Source organism: Myotis davidii, unplaced genomic scaffold (genome assembly GCF_000327345.1).
Source record: "Myotis davidii unplaced genomic scaffold, ASM32734v1 scaffold226, whole genome shotgun sequence".
Classification (NCBI taxonomy): Eukaryota; Metazoa; Chordata; class Mammalia; order Chiroptera; family Vespertilionidae; genus Myotis; species Myotis davidii.
In genome coordinates this window covers 3,845,948-3,859,816 of record NW_006297224.1, presented here as the reverse complement: position 1 = coordinate 3,859,816, position 13,869 = coordinate 3,845,948, and the positions used below count along the sequence as shown (strand labels likewise).

The following is a 13,869-nucleotide window of genomic DNA, read 5'->3' as shown; positions in this document are numbered from 1 at the left end:
AACGGAAAACAAATAGTCATGCCATGCTATGGGCTGGACACAGTTCTAAACATTTATCAGATGTTAACTCTCTTAGTGCTTATAACAAACCTATGAGGTAGGAACTACTATAATCACCCTCACCTGACTGAGGGGGGAACTGAATAACAGCGAGGATGGATTTCTTGCCTTCTTTCATAGCAGGTAAAAGACAAAACAAAGACTTGAATGCAGGTCTGTTAGTGCTAGTATCCATGCTTTTAACCACTGTGCTGTACTGACTCACATAAGAGAGAGGCAAAATCCTACTGAAGTTTAATTGATTTGAGTTTCTGCTCCCAGTTGCATTTCTGCCCTTGACCTTATTTGGTTGTTCATATCTGTCATGCTTTCTTTTAAGTCACCATTGCTACCTTCAAACTACTTCTCTCCTCATTTAGCATCCTCCCTCTCAAACCCCTCCATAATGATTCCTTTACATTTCCTTCTGTCCTTTACTTTCACACGTTTGCCAATCACTTCACCTCTCTGGTTCCCGCATATTGTGTAATGATTTTTAATGAGTTTCAGTGTATAAAGACTATAAGTACTTGGCCCTGTTTGCACAAGAGCAGAGTCCACAAGTGAAGTTCTCTCTGGTATACCCTAGAAGACACTAAGAAAACCAGAAAATTCATCATGGACACCTTGGGCAAAGTAAGTGCTACCTTTAAAATAGATCCATATCATCTTGATTACTTATCCCAAAACTGCATATTGAAACAAAGTTAAAACTTTGTTTTCTCCAGTCAGATTGCTAAAGAATTGAATGACAATAACCAATGTTTTCCCACCTGTGGAAATTCATCCGCCACTGCAGGGAAAATAAATTGCTAGAAAATTCTTGAGTGATAGTTTGATAATATTGTATCAAATACCATGAAAATGTAATTATCATTTGATTCAGAATTTTATTCCACAGAAATAATTATGTAGTTTTATTAAACAAGTTAACTGCTTCATTATTTTTAAGAGTAAAACACTGGAAGCAACATCGGTCAAATACCAGGAAACTAAGTAAATTATGATATATTAGTCAATAAAGTCTGAAGTGGTTATTTTAAATTACCTGCAAAGTATTCATAATGTTAACTGAGAGAGTAGACTGTAGATCAGCATTCTCAGTATGACTATACAAACATACACATACATAGGATGTTGATTGAAAAGACTTACCCTAAAATGTTAAAGACGGTAATAGCTGATACCAAACTTGCAGTTTTTCCCTCTTTACCCTTGTCTGAGTTTTCCAATTATTTTAAATTTAATTTTTCAATTATGGTTGACATTCAATATTATATCAGTTCCAATATTTGCTTTAGACATTTAGATTCGCCTACATTGGGTGCATAAATGTTTACAAGAGTTACATCCTGTTCTTGGGTTGATTCCTTTTCCATTATGAAATGCCCTTTTGTCTCTTGTTATAGCCTTTGTTTTAAAGTCTATTTTGTATAATATTTTGTCTGACGTTAAGTATCGCTACCAGCTTTTTATTTTGTTTCCTTTGCATGAAATATCTCTTTGTCTTTACTTTGGCATTTTAGTTATGATGTGTCTTGGGTTCATCTTGTTTGAGACTCCGTGCTTCCTGGAATTCTGTGTTTATTTCCTTCCTCAGAATAACTAATACTTTGAACTCTATATCTGGTTGATTGTTTGTCTCCATTTTATTTAGCTCTTTTCCTGGGGTTTTGCACTGTTCTTTATTAAGGATGTGTTTCTCTATGTCCTCATTTCAGCTGTATCCCTGTGTTTGTTTCTATGTATTAGGTAGATCTGCTATGTGTCTCCAGTCTTTGTAAAGTGATCTTATTGGTAGATAGCTTGTGAGTACTCCAGCGGTGGCCCCTGTGTGAATAGTGTGTGCGCTCCTTTTGTAGTTGAGACTGGATCGCTGTTGGCATATCAGTGGGTGGAGACTGACCCTCCAGCTGGCTGGCTGTGAGGACTGGCTACAGCACATGAGCTTTTGGTAGGGGGCTGACTCCCTAAAGCAGAACTTATTTTAGTGGGACTCTGCCTGCCAAGCCTACCCTTCGGGTGTGTCATTTGTGGTGCTAATTGGGTGGTTCTCTGGTGTGGTCTGAAGCCAGCTACCAGGTGTGTTGGTTCTGGAGCCTCTTGAAAGGGCCTTCAGTATAGGCCACAATTAGCTGCTACCTGTGCCTGGAGCTACAAAGTGATCTACAGTTGATCATTGCCTTTCCTGGACTTGGAAGCACCTGGGAGTGGTTATGCTGTGAACTGAGGTTGGCTGCCATGAATGCCAGGCTCAGAGCCATTTAGCAAGAGGTACAGGGCATGCCAAGGCCAGCTGCTGCTTGTTTGAGGTTTGTGGATCTTTGAGACGTTTTAGAAAAGTCTGCAGCATGGGTCAAGTTGACTGCTTATATAGAACGGTCACTGAAAAAGTGACTATTCTATGCAAGTTGCACAAGATGGGTAGGGGAGGGTCTCAGGGAATCAGCAGGATGGGGCTAAAGCAGTGTCAGCCAGGTTAATGACTACTCAGATTCAGTGCCTATAGCTGTGTGTGAGGAGAGTTCAACAGAGAAACAATAGTGCCTGCCAGCACTTCCTTCCCAGAGAGGGCGGCCCCTCCCATTCTCATCCTGAAGCCAGACAGTTCCTCTTCCTTCATATGTCCCTGGTACTTTCTAAGTGTCTGTCCCATTTCTGGGGCTTAGGGCAACTCTTTGTGAGCCAGTGAGTCTGTACTCGAGCCCCGTGGATGTACAGCATCCCTCTTTCTTGCCCGGATAGAATTCCACTGACTTTCACAGCCAGACATGGTGGGGATTCCTCTCCCTGTCACTGGTGCTGAGCTGGGAGCCTGGTGTGGAGCTGGGACCTCTTGCTTCTGTCAACTGATGGTTATGGAATCAATTCAACAGGATTCCCCAGTTTGGGGTGCAGTGAAGAAGAAAACTTTATGCAATCCAAACATCTCAATTGTGACACAGCACAGCTGTGAAATAACATGGCTTTTAAGAGGGCCTGGGAGAGGTGGTCCTGGGGCAAGGCCCCTCATTGGCTAAACAGTTCTGCTCTGCTCTGCTCTGCTTGTGCTGGTCTGCTCCAGTGGATACACATTCTTCAGCCTTCAGTGGAAAGGGAAGTGCTCTCTCATAGCTAGAAGGGAACTGACTTATATAGGCAGAAGTCCCCACCCCTGATTCCTGATTGGTTTGTCCTAATGCAAATGAGGACTCCCAATCCTCGAAGTTTGATTGGTCCAAAAGACACTGTCGTGATTGGTCAAAATGGAGCCACTCTAATTAGTCAGTGAAAAAACTGAAGGGGGGATATAGCTGCACAGCTCTGATTGGATAGAGGAAACTTTAGTCCTATTGGTTGAGATAGGATTCCAGGAACTCATTTATAAGGGCTGGTTCAGATGGCAGAAACACAGTGCAGGCAGGCAGTTCAGTGCAGAGGCAAGCAGTTCAGAGCAAGCTTCTTTCTGAAGTGCAGTTTGCATGAGGGGCCCTTGTGGAGACATGACTGCTGGGCTCTGTTTTGTTTTGTTAGTTTTAATTTGAGCCTAGTTAGCCCTTGTTGTAGGAATCTTTTTTCTCAACGTCTACACTTCTTGGGTGTGTACGTTGGAGAGGTGGAGGGCAGTCCTTTACAGTACAGATTTCTTCCCTATTCTTAACCGTGGGTTGGGACCAACACCTGTCACATCCCTGCCCGTCCAACAGTCTCAACTTTATAGTCTTAGTTATAGATGTTCTGTCCAACTAATCCAGTGGTTCTCAAGAGTGGCCGTTCTAGAATTCAGTTGTAATTTTGATGTGACCTTGGGAGGAGGTGAGCCAGCATTTACCTACTCTGCTACCTTGATTGGAAGTATTTTCTAGTTGTTTTTCCTTGAGTGTGTATCATTTTTGAAATTAGGAAAGTTTTTTCATGAAGTCTATAGTTTCACTTGAGTTTGAAAAGTGAAAGCAGAATAATTCTATCCCCAGAAAAAAAGTAATATTTTCTATAACATTTTATTTAAAAATTTTTGTGGCATTTGTCCCTTTTCTCTGTATTATAAGGCATTTCTTATCTCTTCTTTAGTATCTAAATTCCTAAAGACATAACAGATTTATCCAGTTCAGTATATGTTACAATTAGTCGGGTAGTAAACTTACAAATAGAGTATACATGAAATCATGAAGGGTACTAGTGTTTGGTATTAAGATGCATCAAAAAGTTTAAGTATTCAAAGAATTGAGGTGCTGGTGTAAGAATAGAGAGAAAGATAAACAGAATAGAAGCAGTTTCCAAAAAGAAACTTGTAAATGTAAACACATACAGTAAAGTTACTAATTTTTTATATATTGTATTTGTAACTGTAATATCTACCAATACACATTAATATTTCTCTTTGGTCTCCACCATGGGAGGGATGTATTTAACTTACAATGTTAAAAATGGTGTAGTTTCATGTTTCTTTTGTTGTTGTTGAGCTATCTTTGGTTTAAAATCATCTGAGTTTTTTATTTTTAATTTATTTATATCGTTGAAAGTATTACAGATGTCCCCCCTTTTCCCCTCTAATTTAAGCAGAAACAAAAGAAACAAGAGTTCATCCTGGAACAATTCATTTAGGTTCCATAACTTCACACAATGAAATAATTTTCAGTTGAATTTAAAGGAAATACTTTAAAATCAAACTATAAAAATCTAGAAAAAAATAATAAATATTTATTTGGTCTCTAAGAATTTTCAAAATATAGAGATGGAATAAAAAAAACACAAAGAAAAAGATACTTTTATAAACCAAAATTTAAAAATGTGTGTTTATGTGTGTGCATGCATATACCTTCATAAAAAATTACAGGTCAGAAATCAGCAGGGGAAAATAATGTGACAAGTTGACAAACAACAGGTGACTGCTTTAATGAGGTCAAATGATTAAAAAAAAAAACACAGCAAGATGTCAGTAGATACTTACGTAAACTATTTGACTAAACACTCCAACAATAGAGAATAATATGTGCAATTAATATAAATATAAAGAACATTGAACATCACTAACATTCAAAATACACTAATTAAATGAAATAACTAGCTCTTTCTGCCTGTCTAATATTATATTTTTAATGACTTATAGTCAATGCTAAGGAGAGTGAAATCAATGATGATATAGATATTCTTTTATATTTCTATAAATGGTGCCATATATCTCAACCTTCCTGTAAAGAGATTTGGAAATCAATTTAGTCCTAACAATTTCTCTATCCTTTCCAAAGTAATTCTGACTTAAGAAAGTCAGGCAAGTCCTAGCCGGTTTGGCTCAGTGGATAGAGCGTCGGCCTGCAGACTGAAAGGTCCCAGGTTCGATTCCAGTCAAGGGCACATGCCGGTTTGCGGGCTCGATCCCCAGTAAGGGGGTGTGCAGGAGGCAGCGGATTAATGATTCTATCTCTCTCTCCCTTCTCCCTTCCTCTCTGAAATCAATAAAAATATATTTTTTAAAAAAGAAAGTCAAGCAAGTCAAAATTATAAACAACGTTGTTCACAATATTCTTTATGATACTCAAAACAATGTAAATAACTACCTGTCTTGGTAATTACTGATTAAGCAAATTAGGACACATTCAAATGATGAAATAAAAGTAGCCACTTCCAATTATGATTTCAAAGCATTTTAAAGTGATGAGAAAATGCTTATGAACAAGTAAAGGGTAAATGTTCAATACCTGATGGCTGTTATTAGCATTAAAGCAGAAAAAAAATGCTTATATGACATCATGATCTCAACTACATAAAAATACTATAAGAGACTATAAGAATATATGCTAAAATTTCAACAGCTTGATCCTGAAATTTCAATGATCTCTTTCCTGTGTCTTTATTATTTTTACAAATTTTAACACGTTGGTGCCATTTGTGTGATCAGAATATAAGCTAAATGTTATTGCTAATGATGTCCTTTTATTGTCCTGTGTCAACAGACAATTATATGCCGGGCGGCCATTGCCTGGAAAACAAATTCTCCTCTTGCAATTGAGGAAGTTCAGGTGGAGCCTCCAAAGGCTGGGGAAGTTCGTATTAAGGTAAATCTAAGACTTCTAATCTTTACCTTAGAAGTTAAATGCACGAAACCCTGTCTTAGTGTTTAACTACATAATTTGTAGTTTTAATCTGTTCATTGAGTAAAAGAAGATTTAAAAATTAAGATAAATGAATGCAGTTAATGAATGCTTGAGATATTCTTAATAACAATAAAATATTGGCAGTTCACTCAGCCAATGTAATTACTTTTATTATAGTATTACTTAGTATTAAATTTTTTACTTAAATTATATAATATCATAGACCAGTATACTTGACGATGTGATCTAGAATGTGTTTTAAGTGTTACTTACTTTTCATTCTGGGGGAAAGGACAATGAATGCATTTCCCCATATTTCTATGATACAAATGAATATTTAGTGACAGATTTACTTTATATCTCAATTGTGTTGTGCTCAGATGTTATAAAAATGTCAGAATTTCTCTGAAAAAGTGCACCATGTGTAAATTTCAATTTCTAAGAATGAGCATCTGGACTCTGTGATTGTATTCAAAGTCATTTGAAAGTGTTAAAAATTGTTGAACAGAGCTTAGACCAAGGACTGGAAAACATTGATTTGTCAAAAGCCCCTCACCGCTCTCAAATCAACCTCTCAATCAGTATATCTCAAATTTTATGAAATCATTAAATACGCAAGATTAAAAGTACTTTTGCTTAAAATCTTATTAAATATTAAAGTCACCTATCTTCTAATTTAAGACCAGGAAATTCAATACTTGATTCAATGAATGCAACAAACACTTAAAGCTATGTGTTTCTAGTCCATAACTAATCAAAGTAGAAGGTATAGAAGGATGGTTCAAAGAGTAACACAGAAAAGGGAGGAAGGGAATTAGAAGGATGCCAGAAGGAAAGAGAGATGGAGGGAAGGAGGAAAGTAGAAAAAGATAGGTGGGCAATGAAAGACAAAACAGAAAAATATGAGAACTAACACTAAATAAATTATCAACTGTCTGTTGTTATGGTAAAGACTTTCTTTCACCAATGAGAGAGGTTGAAAAGAAAAAAGAAAGGTGATAAGAATGTACACAAAGGAAGGTGTTTGGTAACTTACCACTATTGAGAAGTTACATCATCTATTCATTTATACAAAGGGCATTAAATTAATCTTTAATTATTGTGTACTAGATCATCATCAATGAAATATTTAGTAATTAGCCAATGTTTTCTGTTCTTACATTAATATGCTCCTTAACTACAGAGGCTGTACCTTAAATAATAACTCCAGAAGAGCTTACCACTGTGAAAGTTACACAGCAGGGACCTGAGTAATATCACTTTGAATCCTGGATAAAATCAAAGTTGAGGCCTGGCCGGAGTGGCTCAGTTGGTTGACTGTCATTCTGTGCACCAAAAGTTTGTGGGTTTGATCCCTGATCAGGCCACATACAGAAGGCAACCCAGTGTCCCGATTATTATGACCACCTGACATTGTAGGCAAATTAGCTATAATTTTGTGCTGAAGTTGCTAGAGGGCCAGAACATTATAAATAGGGAAGCAGGTTGTTTACCACAACAGTAGAAGTGATTTTTTTTCTGAAGATATGGGTAAACAACGCGATTTAATAGCCTTTGAATGTGGGATATATTTGAACATGAGTGGCCAGATTATTATAACCACCTGACATTTGTAGGCAAAATAGCCGTACACTGCATTGTCTGGGATATGGAAGCCGAAGGCCTGTTTGAACATCTTTTCTGCCTGCAGTTACTAAGATAAAGCATCTCCAATTTGCACAGGAACACAAGGATTGCACAGTCAAGCATTGGAAAAAAGTCATATGGTCTGATGAATCACGCTTCCAGTTGCATCATGCAGATGGCAGAGTGAGAATTTGGTGGAAACAGCATGAAAGCATGCACCCCACATGCATGAGTACAACCCTTCAAGCTGGTGGGGGCAGTGCTAAGGTTTTTTCCTGGTAGTCTATTACACACACCAGGCACATCGCACACAAATACACACATATGCACACACCACACACACACACACACACACACCAAACATATACCACACAAACACATACAGACCACACACATATACACAGCACACATACACACCTCATGCATATCCACACATACACACACCAGACACAGACACACCACATGCATATACACCCATACATACATGCCACACACACACACACACATATATATATACACACACACACACACACACATCTCCCACTTTCTAAGGTTGTTAAATCGCGTTGTTTACCTATATCTTCAGAAAAAAATCACTTCTACTGTCGTGGTAAACAACTTGCTTCCCTATTTATAATGTTCTGGCCCTCTAGCAACTTCAGTGCGAAATTATAGCTAATTTGCCTACAATGTCAGGCGGTCATAATAATCTGGCCCTCAGTGTATATAATCATGTCATCTGCAAATAGTGACAGTTTCAATTTTTTTTTTCAAATTTGGGTACCTTTTATTTCTTTCTCTTGCATGATTACTCAGGCTAGGACTTCTACTACTATGTTGAACAATAGTGACAAGGGTGGGCATCTTTGTCTTGTTTCTGATCTTAAAGGAAAAGCTTTCAGTTTTTCGCCTCAACGATGGTGCTATTGATACATTGTCAAAAAGTCCTTCATTGTAATTGCCCCTTATATTTCAAAACTGTTTTATGACATGGGCTGCACAAAGTAGATTTCAAAAAACCTCAGTTTATTTCCAGGTCTGAAACATGTGCCATGTGACTTTGGGCAAGTCATTCCAAGTCTTTGAATCCCCCTTTCCTAGGTTTGGGATAATAAGGCCTGCCCTGTGTTCCTCTGAGAGTTGTTATAAATATCAAAGAGATAATTCATGTAAAAATTTTGATAATCATCCTCATATAAAAGAAAGAGGAAAAAAATCCAAACCAATTGATCTTTTGTCACTTAATTCCTATGCAGCTCACATCTACAGGGATCTGTGGTTCTGATGATCATGTACTGAAAGGATTGCTCCCCATGCATTTCCCTTTAATCCCAGGCCATGAAGGAGCTGGTATTGTGGAGAGTATTGGCACAGGAGTGAGCTCAGTGAAACCAGGTGGGTAATGGGCCATAAAAGCCTTTCCATGAACAACTTTCCAAAGAGCTATCCTTACACAGTGAAGAAACTTATAATGCATTAACCTATTTTTAGAAGAAATAACTTGGTTTACCTCTAGATTCTTCTAACTAATCATATATCATGATATTAAATGTATCTAGTTATTCCAAGAGTCACACAGTTTCCCTGTGGTTGGGCCAAGTATATATTCATAGCCAAATGAAAGTTGAGATAGGACCAGTGGATTTCTAAATAGATTGAAAATCTCGTAGTGCTATTTCAAAGAATCAAAGAAAGCAAGTATACGCTCTTTCCAAGACTAATCAAAAGGGACCTTGGCATACCTATTCTGAGCATGTCTGAAATGATCCGAGTGAATAAAAGCAGTCACATGGATTAAGATACTAGAAACACTCACAGCCTGTAGCCACACACACAGAGAGAGCTAGGAAAATGCATGGTCAGAACATTCACAACCTGCCATCAAGGTATTCATTTGACAAGCAAGTATGGATGTCTACCCTACATATGACACTAGTTATAGTAAGAGGGACAAAAGTAGAAACTCATGGCCTTTACATCTCCAAGAACATAATGCAAATAGGAGGGATATTTACTGTAGCTACTCTTCAGCTAGAAAAATTCCAGTGCAAGTTTTACTGAAAATGATGAGCACTTGAAGAGAAAGGACGATAGCAGAACTTCTGAATTTGAGATCCAGTACCTTTGGGTCAGTGAAGGTACGATGTGCCCTATCTAAACCTACAAGAGATTTTTTAATGCCAACTAAGCTCTGCAAGAGGCCGAAGGGGAATAGTTTCTGCGTTGTAAAAGTTTGTAAGGACTAGTATAGGAACAATATTGTAGATCTCTGCCGAGGCCTTTGTAAGTTGTGATGATCATGTTGATTTTCTTCCCTGACCCTACACTTAGTCTGTCCCCCTAGGGTCCAATAAGGCTAGCTAGCAACTGGATCCAAATGTAATCAATATTCTTCCCACAACTCTGCAACTTAACCGTTTGACTGCTAAGGAGCGCTATCGCGCTCTTCTTATTTAAAACAAATTTATGTAAACAATTGGTATTTTTAAATTTTTGTTGTTGCAAAGCAATACAAGTGAGTTTATTGTATAAAAAGTGTTTTACATTTTTTCCCATACATGCGCAATTAGTGCCGCAGTTTTGGCATATGTCTGAAAAAAATACATCAGCAGCAAACGGTTAAAAGCCACCCTCCATAGAAAGTGCTCCAGAAGCAGGAAGAGGAATTACTTTTATTCTCTGAAGTTACCATGTCTTGGAATTTAGCCTCACTGAGAAAACATGTCAGAGGTCTGTTTGCTATGGGTCAGTGTGGGGAGACTATGAGGAGGCCTCCTAATAAAAATAGAATAGTGAGAGTGGATATAATAATCAGGGGCATTTTATTTTATATATGTGATTGCAATAGCATTATAGTTGATGAACTATACATGAATAGCATGAATGTGGGGCAGTGAGACTCAGTAAAGAGAGTTCTGCTGTTATCTAGCCAGGCCACTTTAGGCAGGTGACAACTACTGTGGAACTTAAATCTTTCAAAGGGATTAATCTAGATGATATCACTAAGATTCAGTCCTGATTTCATTATTCTATTTTCAGAATAGAGGCAAGCCAACTTACAATCTCTATCAAACAGGGGATATCCCCAAATTTTCATTATTTGCCCAAAAGAATAATGGCATTTCTGAAACCAGGTTATATGGTTTCTTCTGCCAAACAACCATGGGAAATGTTATACTGGCTGCTGTAATCTGTCCACTCAAAGTTTTCAAGTCATCCAATGAAATCTTTATAAAAACATTATTGTATTTCTGTTCCAATAATAATTTCAACTAATGATCACTTTTTTCCCCCTATATATAGGAGATAAAGTCCTCACACTCGTTCTTCCACAGTGTAGAGAATGCAATTCCTGCTTGCACCTCAAGGGAAACTTCTGTGAGAAACAAGAGTTAGTAGATTAAACCCTCACTCTTTTACTAAATTGTTTATATTGTGCAAGCATTGACCTGTAGCTAAAGATGTTCACTTTTCTCTTTACAACTCCATGTCCGTGCTGGTACCTGTGCCTGTGTCTGTGTCACTGTGGATTAGTTTTCTACCTGCTTCTGGATTAATGATGGATGGGACGAGCAGATTTACCTGCAAAGGAAAAAAGACCTCATTCTCAGTCCTGTGGATCCGCACAAGCACCTTCTCTGAATACACTGTTGTGCCTGAGTTTTCCGTTGCAAAAATTGATGATGCTGCTCCTATGGATAAAATTTGTCTCATAAGCTGTGAGGTACCTACAGGCTATTGGGCTGCTGTTCACTCAGCCAAGGTGAGGAAGACCCTTGTGGAATAGTATGTGTCATGGTGATTTGCCTAGAAAACATTAAAACTAGACCAATGTTTCAACTGATATTCCAAAAGTCTCAATGGTTGTTTTTGTTTGTTTGTTTTCTTAATTACACGTGTCCACGTTTGATTCCTAATACAAACATGTCTGGTGAATTTGTAGGTCACCCCTGGTTCCATCTGTGTGGTCTTTGGTCTTGGAGGAATAGGCTCAGCCATTGTCATGGGCTGCAAAGCCTCTGGTGCTTCTAGAATCATCGGAGTTGATATCAATGAGGAAAAATTTCCCCGGGCAAGAGCCTTAGGGGTCACTGATTGTCTGAACCCTCGGAACCTCAAGAAGCCAGTCCAGCAAGTGGTCAAGGAAATGACAGTCGTTGGTGTTGACTTTGCCTTTGAGGCCATTGGTCTCGTTGATACCATGGTATGTAGGCTTGGGGCACAATGAGATGTTTAACCAATGAATACACCTTAAATATCCTCATGCAGGTAAGTAAAAAATCTCCTGAACATATGTTTTGGAACTGTGAACTCCAAATCTAAAAATAGAACATAAATTTACTCTAAGGCATTCATTTTTATAAACAAACAAAATAGAAACAGACTCATTGATAGAGGACAGACTGACAGAGTGGAGTAGAGCAAGGGGGTTGGGTAAAATAGGTGAAGGGATTAACCACAAAAAAAACCCCTCATAAACACAAACAAATGTATGGTGATTATCAGAGGGAAAGGGGGCTGGCAGATAGAAGAGGCTAAAGGGGGAATAAATGGTGAGAGAAGGAGACTAGACTTAGGATGGTGAACACATAATACAGTATGCAGGTGATGTATTATAGAATTGTATATGCAAAACCTATATAATTTTGTTAACTAATGTAACCCCAATAAATTAATTTTGAAAATGAAAGAAATATATATTTAAAGATATGTCATTATAGTATACAAAGTTTAAACATGCAAAGGCCCACAATACCAATATTTCGTTTTCTTTATTCCTAGCTCTTCATATATGTGTTTATTTAACTAGAGGCCTGGTGCATGAAATTTGTGCATGGGTGTAGGAGGGTATCTCTCAGCCCAGCCTACACCCTCTCCAATCTGGGACCCATTGGGGGATGTCCGACTGCTGGACGAACCGGCAGTTGGACATCCCTCTCACAATCCGGGACCGCTGGCTCCTAACCGCTTGCCTACCTGCCTGATTACCCCCTAACTGCTTTTGCCTGGCAGCCTGATTACCCACAACTGCCCTCCCCTGCGGCAACCCACCTCCCCCACTGGAACCTGCCTCCTCTGCACAAGGCGGTGGAGACACCGGGACCAGCCTCCTCCACACTGTGCAGAGTCACAGGACCTCCAGGCCTCACTGTGCAGAATGGCTGTTGGGCCTTGCCTCCACTGTGCATGTGGCCATCTTGTGATGATGTGAAGGCATGATGACCTAGGCTATAGGTCAGTGATGGCAAACCTTTTGAGCTCGGCGTGTCAGCATTTTGAAAAACTCTAACTTAACTCTGGTGCCATGTCACATATAGAAATTTTTTGATATTTGCAACCATAGTAAAACAAAGACTTATATTTTTGATATTTATTTTATATATTTAAATGCCATTTAACAAAGAAAAATCAACCAAAAAAAATGAGTTCGCATGTCACCTCTGACACGCATGTCATAAGTTCACCATCACTGGTATAGGTTATATAGATTATTTATTTCCTATCAGATATTTATGTGTGTCCTGTGTCAGAATCATCCATTAGTTTGAAAAAATTAGCTTTTATGCACCTGTATTACATTCTAGGGATACAAGGGTGAATAGAATAGGCACTGCACTCTTGGATCTTACAGGTTAGAAGAGGGAATATAGACATTCAATACATTTCAGTACATAGCTAATATACTTAGCCAAAGATTGAAATAGAAGTAGTAATATAGGCAATAGGAAAGAGACAAGGCAAAATGGAGGAAAAGGGGGAAGACAGCAGAATTAAGACCCAGAAAAGAAGTGAAAACAGATAGATACAGCCCTAACCGGTTTGGCTCAGTGGTTAGAGCGTTGGCCTGTGGACTCAAGGGTCCCAGGTTCGATTCCAGTCAAGGGCATGTACCTTGGTTTCAGGCACATCCCCCGTAGGGAGTGTGCAGGAGGCAGCTGATTGATGTTTCTCTCTCATCAGTGTTTCTAACTCTCTCTCCCTCTTCCTTCCTCTCCAAATTTAGCTGTTAAAAAATTGCACTAGGGAGAATTTGGCTCAGTGGATACAGTGTCGGCCCGCGGACCGAAAGGTCCTGGGTTTGATTCCGGGCAAGGGCACATGCCCGGGTTGTGGGCTTGATCCCCAGTAG

The 13,869-nt window shown here is 38.6% G+C and overlaps 1 protein-coding gene across 1 annotated transcript in view; it reads left to right on the top strand.

The window, feature by feature from the left end:
- The first annotated feature begins 657 nt into the window (after positions 1-657).
- The window catches only part of LOC102757458 (alcohol dehydrogenase 1), a 19,171-nt gene continuing 5,959 nt past the window's right edge, over positions 658-13,869 (top strand). Inside the window, exons 1-6 of the mRNA XM_006773028.1 lie at positions 658-675; positions 5,973-6,074; positions 8,996-9,134; positions 11,043-11,130; positions 11,274-11,502; positions 11,683-11,943. Of these exons, the coding sequence (XP_006773091.1) occupies positions 658-675; positions 5,973-6,074; positions 8,996-9,134; positions 11,043-11,130; positions 11,274-11,502; positions 11,683-11,943 (837 nt within the window). The remainder of the gene's footprint in view (positions 676-5,972; positions 6,075-8,995; positions 9,135-11,042; positions 11,131-11,273; positions 11,503-11,682; positions 11,944-13,869) is intronic.